The sequence below is a fragment of the Littorina saxatilis genome, linkage group LG3 (genome assembly GCF_037325665.1).
Source record: "Littorina saxatilis isolate snail1 linkage group LG3, US_GU_Lsax_2.0, whole genome shotgun sequence".
Taxonomy (NCBI): Eukaryota; Metazoa; Mollusca; class Gastropoda; order Littorinimorpha; family Littorinidae; genus Littorina; species Littorina saxatilis.
In genome coordinates this window covers 7069098-7078646 of record NC_090247.1, presented here as the reverse complement: position 1 = coordinate 7078646, position 9549 = coordinate 7069098, and the positions used below count along the sequence as shown (strand labels likewise).

The 9549-nt window shown below is 40.4% G+C and overlaps 1 protein-coding gene across 6 annotated transcripts in view; it reads left to right on the top strand.

The window, feature by feature from the left end:
• The window catches only part of LOC138961517 (adhesion G-protein coupled receptor G6-like), a 437302-nt gene extending 432460 nt beyond the window's left edge, over window positions 1-4842 (top strand). For 5 of the 6 annotated variants that reach the window (XM_070333173.1, XM_070333174.1, XM_070333172.1 and 2 more), the window contains 2 exons: window positions 1216-1341; window positions 2155-4842. In XM_070333173.1, coding sequence (XP_070189274.1) covers window positions 1216-1341; window positions 2155-2696 — 668 coding nt within the window. In that variant the 3' untranslated portion in view covers window positions 2697-4842. The remainder of the gene's footprint in view (window positions 1-1215; window positions 1342-2154) is intronic. The other variant, XM_070333175.1, reaches the window with a different exon arrangement.
• The last annotated feature ends 4707 nt before the right edge of the window (window positions 4843-9549 follow it).

Sequence of the window (9549 nt, the reverse complement as noted above, 5' to 3'; positions counted from 1 at the left end):
AATACAGTGCGTTCACTTTCATTCTGTGAGTTCCACAGCTTGACTAAATGTAGTAATTTCGCCTTTCGCGACTTGTTTGTTTACGTTATGATTTTGTATTAATTGATTTTGTAATCAAATGTCTTGTGTAGTCAAGGGGTTTAGGCTTGCTATTCCTAATGTTTTTGCCCAAGTATAACAGGATCATTTTTCTGTGTGTACTAGTGTTCTCAGGTTTGACAGCACTATCATATTTCCTCTTTGTTCCTGGATTAAAAAAGAGTGGTTTTGTATTTTCTTTGTATAATTATATGAAAAGATAAGACTAATGTGTTTTTTTGTGTGTATAGTTTTATTTTAAACCAATTTATTTTTTCTCTCAAAAAACCCGTTGCAGTACATTCCACTGTGTAATTAGATGTAGATGATTACCATTTTAATGTTTTAACAAAACCACTTCCTTCTTGGGACATTCGTTTTCTCACCGTTCTGCATCTTATGGTATACCTCCGTCTATTACACTTATTTTTATTCTTAGTTTAATTGAGTCAATCATAATGCTCCAGTGCCCCGGTATATAAGCTAATGCAGTTTACACATATTGTGTTCCAGTACAAACATTGATTTAAAAGTATGAAAAAAGGACGCGTAATCCAGTGTGCATGAAAGGGGAAACTGAGTTGAAAACAACGATGTATGAATTGATCATCAGTAACTGTTGATTCGATGAATGTGCCTTCCCTTGATCTGAACACTAAGCGAATTATGTGCTGTAACGTTCCAAACATGAAGTTCACGAAACAAATATAATAATGTGTTCTTGCGCTCGTATACCTTTCCTCGATTTCTGATTTCAAACACAAAGCGAGAAAAAAAGACATTCTAGTGGTTCGAGCTACTTGTCTGCATCATCATCATTACCGTCATCGTCGACATCATCATCATTATCATCGGCTTCATCATCATCATCATCGTCATCGTCATCATCATCATCATCATCGTCATCGTCGTCATCATCATCATCATCATCATCATCATCATCATCATCCTCGTCCTCATCCTTATCCTCCTCCTCCTCCTCCTCCTCCTCCTCATCATCATCATCATCAACGTCCTCCTCCTCCCCCTCCTCCTCCTCATCATCATCATCGTCGTCATCATCATCATCACCTTCATCATCATCAGCATAAGCATCATCATTATTTTCACCGTGGTGTTCGTGTTGCTAATTTCCAGCCGGTTACAGCGGTACAGGAGCCACTCATCATGGGGCGGGCAAGTCGTCCACAGACACCTCCAACGGTCACACCCACTCCACCTCCGTCACTGGATCAAAGTCCTTCTCCTCAGAATCGGAATCTGGTGAGCGCCGATTATAATCTGGTTGATTTCAATAAGAATATGTCATACATCTCGGTTAGAATCTGGTCAGTCTCATTTAGAATCTGGTCGATCTCAGTAAGAATCTGGTTTGTCTCAGTTCAAATCTCCCCTGTCTCAGTTAGTAAGTCTTGAATCTAGGTTAGAACTAACTTGGTTGATTTAGCATGTTACAAGCCTTTAGTTAAAGCCTGGTACATCAGTGGCCACCTTCAGTAAAACTCTGGTCATTCTCAATTTAAATCCGGTCAGTCTCATTAAAAAATCTCGTCGGTGTCAATGAAATGCTGGTATGGCCGTTAGAATCTGGCTTGTTTGTCTAGACGTCTTACAAACCTCGGTTTAAATATGGGAGAAAAAAAATCTGGTTTGCTTTAGTTAAAATCTGGTTGGTCTGAGTTAACATTGGGTAAACTCTCGGTAAAATCTGGCCAGTCTCAATAAAACAATCTGGTCTGTCTTAGTTAAAATCTGGTTGGTCTAAGTTACAGTATTGTTATTCTCAGTTAAAATCCGGCTCGCATAATTCTTATGAGTCTAAAATAAAACTTGGTCAGTCTGAGTTTAACTGCTAGTCAGTCTCAGCTAAAATCTGATTGTGCTTTTAGTTATGCGCTATAGAAATCTCCTTAATAATAATAATATTAAATAATAATTTGGTTAGTCCCAGCTGAACTCTTGCAGCTTCCACAAAGAGACTGCTGAGTATTAGCTTGGTGCTTTTTTGCCAGATAGAGATTATGCCATCACTGCCATCATTACACCTAAAATATCAAACTTTGTTCTTTCCAACAGAAGCTGTATACTACAACGGCGCAGTGAAGGCTAAACACGACCCACCCTACGCCAACCTGGACAAGTCTCAACCCGCGGAGCCCAACCACGTGTACCTGAACCTCAACTACAACAAGGACACAGACAGCAAGCCCAAGGACCCTTCTTCCCCGCCTCCCCATGGCCCTGGAGTCGAGTCCAAAGTGACCGCCTACAGGTCAGAAGGCAATATCACCATACTGTCCACAACCGCACCGGCTACCGCCCAAGAAGGGTTGAGACCCATCCAGTTCCACCCGGGCAAGACGCTTACGGAGCTTGGAGTGACGGCTCAGACAGAAGAGACGAAGAAACCCACGGCCCCGAGTTCCCCTCTTGAAACCGACGACCCCAGAGTCAGTCCCAGACCTCTGCACTTCAAGCTTGGCCATGCTTACTCTCTGGAGCCCAAGGAGGAGAAGAAAGAGGATGAATCCGTTGTGGAGCCTGGTACTCCAACTGCAGACGACAGTCGTAACTCCTCGGTGGCGGACATGATCAGGAAGTTGAACACGCATATGTGAGCGCGGATTCAAACTTGTCGTTGTTAAAAATCTCGAGAAGCAAGAGGATGGGAGCCCACGTCGGTTACTCGATGCTTTCAGTTGACTATTCAGTTCATTTGTAAAACGCTCGTGAAGTGCCGAAAACTCTCAGCTTATAGCGTCTGAATTGCACGCAGAAAACAGAACTAACCGTTCAATGTCAGATCTTGAATCCAGAAAACTGTCTCTCATCGCATCGTACTGGGCTCGTCAAATGAGTTTATCTAATTTTATGCAGCATGGTCGAAGACTCGTAGAAATCTACGCGTTTTCTTCAGGGTAAAAACAACGGAGACACTCAAAGCAGACCCCCTTGACTAAGAAGGGGAGTGGAAGAGGTAGGGTTTGCACAAGGTTTACCCGAGATGGCATTCACTGAGCAACATGTCTTGGGGGATAAAAGTGTTATCCATTTGATATGTTCGCCTGTTTCACTGGCATTTGCTACTGTTTAGTTCTCGTTTGTTATTGCCAACGTACCAACTGTGGTTGCACAAAGAGTCACGGACAACGTATCATTTGTTGAACATTTTTAAACATTTCCCTCTATTTCGTTGGTATCTGAGACTGTTTAGTTGTTGTTTGTTATGCCAAAGGTTTAAACTGTGATCGCTTGGAGAAAAACTATACTCCTTGGTGTACTAGAGTTACCGCATGGCATGCTCGTGAAAGCTTTAGTGGTGTCTGCTGTCTCACAGGGACTTATTGTCTGTTATTACTTACAGGTTTTGACACATGCGGATCATTACTTGTAGGTTTGGGCACTGGCTCAAGGGCATCGCAGTTCATGACTGGTATAAGAATATCCTGTCGGGGAAAAACTGACATACACATAAGGCCAACAACAAAAAATTGTCTGTTTCTGGTCACCCGACCGACCCTAAATTTCGGCGCCGACCCTAAACTTTTTTTTTTCCAAACTCAAAATTTTATTTATTTTTTTGGGTGGTAAAGGACAGGGTGAGAAAATGAACAACATAAACGTGTGAAAACGAAAGTCCGCTGACGATTTGTAAATGTGTTGAGTGTCTTGTCTCTATGTATAGTGAATCCAGTCTCTTTGCGCGATTTTTAAAGTTAGTTTTATTGGTCTACATTTGGGGTAAAAAAAAAAAAAAAAAAAAAAAAAAAAATCCCGACCTACCGACCCTATTTTTTTTAGCCATGTTACCAGAAACAGACATTTTTTTTTTGTGGCCTAAACACCCGCTCGTGCTAAACACGAATGTACGTTGGAGGTTCATCCCATGAGCGCCGAAGCAGAATAAGGTGATTATCCTGTGCATTATCTCTCAACATTTTTGTGTGGAAATTAAGAGACTCTCTGTCTTGATGAACGTGCAGTTTGAGTATGCCAACAGCAGCTACGGCGAAGCAACACATAACTACAGGTACTGTTCATTGTCGTCTCAGAAGGTACAATATGATATCTGCTTAGTGACAGGTTCTTATATCATAAACTTGGAGAGTTCCTTCATCAAGCAGAAATGTCCCAAGTGAGTGTTGGGAACCTGCTTGATTGTGTGTGTATGTGTGAGCTGCATCTTTGTGGGTAATTTGCACACGAACTACTTGTGAAACAGTTTCAAGTAGACTCAATAGAAAAAGGACCTAAAAACCGCACAAACTACACTACGTCAGTAGTGCTTCTCACATAAGACAGAGCATCACACCTTAACCTGCCCGTCGCGATATAACCTTCGTGGTTGAAAACGACGTTAAACACCAAATAAAGAAAGAAAGAAAGAAAGACCTTAACCTGCTCGCAAAAAAGGACAGTGTCATCGATGGAACATCATACTGAAAGCAGAAGAAAGGGTGAACCGATACTCCTTCAAAATATCGTGTGGTGTATGACAACTTCATTTAACCCCTTCACTGCCACAGTATATTAGCATTTTGGTATTGCTGGTCAATGGGAAAGAACTGTGTTTAAACCCCATCAAGAAGTTGGACAGTGGTTACCTCCCATTTCGTTTTCACAAATGTCCTGAAAAGTGCTGATGTAAATGCCACATACCTAGTACGTGTATGGGCGTAGGACAAACCAAAAATGACCACGTAATACATACGGGGTGGGCAGTGAAGGGGTTAACTCGACGCAGGCTGCGTACCATAAGGACAATGATTTCTTCGCTTCATTTTGAGATGCATGCAGAGACTGTGTTCTTTCCTGAGATACACAGTAGGCACACTTGTACTTGAAGACTCTGTGTTCTTGCACCGCACATAGACTCATTGACACATTGTTTTTGTGCACGAGTTGAACACAAGATCAACTTCTCAAGAGACGATGGGCTTTTTGGAAGTCCACAAACTCAGTGTGACCAGAAAAGTGTTTGACCTTGAAGAAAAGTAACCGAGCCTTAGAACTAAATGGCAAAAGAACTGTGGCATTTCTAATTCTTGGTAGTTCAGAAGTATGGCGTTGTTTTGTATGATTTACTAACCTATTGTACTTACAGCAATATTGAGGTAATGAACTATATATAGCCTCACTAACGGGCACGCACAAGTGAAGAACAGAAAAAATGTGTGTGTGTGTGTTTGAATGTGTGTGTGTGTGTGTGTGTGTGTGTTTGTGTGTGTGTTTGAATGTGTGTGTGTGTGTTTGTGTGTGTGTGTGTGTGTGTGTGTGTTTGTGTGTGTGTGTGTGTGTGTGTGTTTGAATGTGTGTGTGTGTATGTGTGTTTGTGTGTGTTTGTGTGTGTGTGTGCGTGTGTGTTTGTGTGTGTATGTGTGTTTTGAGTGTGAGAGAACTCGAACTCGAACTCGAACTCGAAAACTTTATTACCGAGTTCGAGTTCTCTCACACTCAAAAAACACATACACACACACACACACACACACACACACACACACACACACACACACACACACACATTCAACAGAGAGAGAGAGAGAGAGAGAGAGAGAGAGTGTGTGTGTGTGTGTGTGTGTGTGTGTGTGAGAGAGAGAGAGAGAGAGAGAGAGAGAGAGAGAGAAAGAGATTTGTTTTGCTCAATAATAAATAAACCGATGATGCATACTAAGACAGTTTTTGTTTCTGCAGTGTGGTGTGAAAGTTAGTACTATTCCCCGTTACTGTAAGTATGCCTTTATCAGTCAGCAGCTCTAATCCATATATTGTGTGATGTACTCGTTCATCCTCCCATACATACCTTCGTCCTCGGAAATAATGTTTGTTCATGGCTACCTAAACACAATCTCTTCTTCCAAATACACATATTCTTCATCGTATTAAGCCGCACATTACCATCTATCGTCCCCAGAACACATGTTCTTCATGGCTTCAAACATAAATACAATCTCTTGTTCTAAATCCACACATCCGTCATCCCATCACACTTAATACAAACCGGCACGGTTGGCCTAGTGGTAAGGCGTCCGCCCCGTGATCGGGAGGTCGTGGGTTCGAACCCCGGCCGGGTCATACCTAAGACTTTAAAATTGGCAATCTAGTGGCTGCTCCGCCTGGCGTCTGGCATTATGGGGTTAGTGCTAGGACTGGTTGGTCCGGTGTCAGAATAATGTGACTGGGAGAGACATGAAGCCTGTGCTGCGACTTCTGTCTTGTGTGTGGCGCACGTTATATGTCAAAGCAGCACCGCCCTGATATGGCCCTTCGTGGTCGGCTGGGCGTTAAGCAAACAAACAAACAAACAAACAAACAAACTTAATACAATCAAATCTTTCGTCCTAAATACACATTTTCTTCATCTCATAAAACAACAACACAATCTTTCATCCAACATACTCATATTGTTCAATTCATAACATCAACTACCACCACAATCTCTCGTTCCAAGTACAGTTATTGTATTCATCTCAACAAACCACAACACAATTACAGAAATATAAATTTTATTTTTTTTTCTTCCTCTGTGTTGACAGTAGGCTACAACATAGTTTTAACATGCACGTAACAAGCCCATCGTCATTCATTGACTATGGTGTGGAACAACAAGAGAATGGGGAAAAACAGGACAAAAAGAGCATACCTCATGGATCTGAACCAGGTATATAAGTGGATGTATCACGAATCAACACACAGTTCATGTTTTCACATTCATCGGCAAATACAGTATACCGCACATCAAAAGAAACGTTGAATGACAATTAATGTTCATTATGTGTTAGCAGCTAAAGCAAAACCCTCAGCTACAGCCACAAATAATATTTCTGCACTGAAATACAAAAGAAACGCTGAAAGGCTTCGCTGTTATACGTAAAACTAGACAAACCACTTCGTAACACAACATTACACTAGTTTCTAAATTGTTTATTGTCAAGCAAGAGTCGTACCTTGGAAAGTAACGAAAAAGGTAACTACAAAGGCTTTCAACAGAAAATTGGCTTTACATTTCTTCACAATAAAATTCAGAACAGAGACTCTGCATTGTAAACCAAGAGAAAAGCAGTAAGGCTTCATTTGTAGACGTGAAACTAAACACACTACTTAGTACGACAACTTTACACTATTAATTTTGCTTTTATTTGGGATATCGACAGGCAAGAAGTTTACTGTGTTAATGAAAGAACACTAGAGACAAAGTTCAGTTATAGAAGTGATAATTTTCACATCTCTTCACAATACATTTCAGGACAGAGACTCTCTATTGTGAAACACACAAAAAGCAGAAAGGATGTATAAGTTACAGCTCCGTCCATCTATGATATCGCGTGGTATTTTGTCGAGACTGGGTCAGTGAATATGATGACGTCACTCGAGGCTCTGCCGAGAATGACTTCATTATATTCATTCACCCCGTCGAGACAAAATACCACGCGATACCATGGATGATTCGGAGCTGTAACGTATATGTGGCATGACCAAAGTAAGGAGAAGTTGTAGAACTATATTTTGTGTCAGTCTTAGCAAGGCGGAATTTTAACACTACGCTGGAACGCTGAAGAAGAAGAAGAAGAAGAAGAAGAAGAAGAAGACTACGCACGAAATAAACGTTAAGTGATAACGTTGTGCGGGTGCTACCCACGGGCTGAAGCTGTACATTTCGTTCAAGTTTTTCATTTACTTGTCACTGCGGCTGCGCAAGTTATTTTGCCTAGGTCAAGGCCGAACTTTAGGCCTACGGAGAAATATCGCTGGATATTTTCTCACTAGATTAACAGAGAGAAAGAAGGGAAGTCATGCTATATATATTTTTACACGTGCAACTAAACATGCTAGTTCTTATCACACCTATACATTACTGTTCTCATTAAACCATATTAAGCCAAAGCTGTAAAATTAAAGAAATTGAACATACGGGTTTCAAACAGCAAATTACGCTTCACCGATTTGTTTTTATTTACAATCAACTTCAGGACAGAGACTCGATTTGCGAAACAAAGAAAAAGCTAAAAGGCATTGAAAAATATAAAAAAAATATTTATAAAAGTGTCCAACAGCAAATTACGTTTGAAGGTCTTGTAATTCTTCACAATGAAATTCAGCACAGAGACTATATGTGACCCTCCACCACGGAATGAGTCGCATGTCACCTTTGCATGATTTTCATATTTGTACATTTTCTTAAAGAGTTTTGTATGCTCTATCCAGTGGTGAAAACCGTTTTAGCAAAGAGCGAAAACTGTTTGAGTTATAAGCCTGTGACTGAGGTGACCCTCACACTGTTACCAGACACTCCCCGGACTTATATTAAGCCTAGCGCAGAACCGCGCGAGGTGACATGCGACTCATTTCGTGGTGGAGGGTCACATATTATGATACAAAAGAAAAAGCCGGAACTCTTCACTTGTATGCGTGCACGTCAACACACAACTCCGCACTAAATACAATGTTCATGTTGTTCGACAAAAAAGTGTAAACCGTAAAGTAAAGAAAATGTCCCCCAAAAACCAAACAAAAACCAAAAAACCCCGCACGTTTCATTATAAACGTTTTGCAAGAGCAAATATCTTAGACCACTGCTGCACTTCTTAATTTTCAGTATTCACTATCAATCGCACAAAGTTAATGTATACGGAAGTGAAAGCAACATGATCAACATAAAATAAATAAATAATATTTCATATACATAAACAGATACATAAATAGACAAGTATGAAATCAAAAAGGAAAATCAATCAATCAATAAATCAACCAATCAATCAATAAATCAACCAATCAATCAATAAATCAACCAATCAATCAATAAATCAACCAATCAATCAATAAATCAACCAATCAATCAATAAATCAACCAATTCAGTAAATAAGACAATAAATCAACCAAACCATTAATAAAACAGAGAAGAACACACACAATGGTCATGCAAAACGCAGACCAGCCATCTCATAGCCTTGTAAATGATTCTTTATCGCACAAAACCGCAGCTGGCAGCGAGTTAAAGGGTGTAGTCGGCAATAAACAAAACAGAATAATATGCAATAAGAATTGTTTGGAAGTTTCAGCATAGCAAATGGTGTTCAAGTGTAGTATTTTCTAAAAAATTAATCCCAAATCCGCGTTTATGCCATCTTGCACAAGAATAGACATCAGAATGAAAAAAAACATAAAATGCCTATTCGAGAGGATCTGCAGTGCCACTTTTCAGTGCAGACGATGTTTATGACTCATTTTGTGACCGCTACACGGAGAAGGAAACGACCAAGCACACACACACACACACACACACACACACACACACACACACACACACACACACACACACACACACACACACACACACACTCACTCACTCACGCTTAGAATTCACTAATTCACAAAAATAAGTAAAATTTCACACAGGAAGCTAGTAGGTAAACAGAATTAGAAAACCAATAAAATCACTAGCCCAATCAGCAATAAAATAAAATTAATTCCTC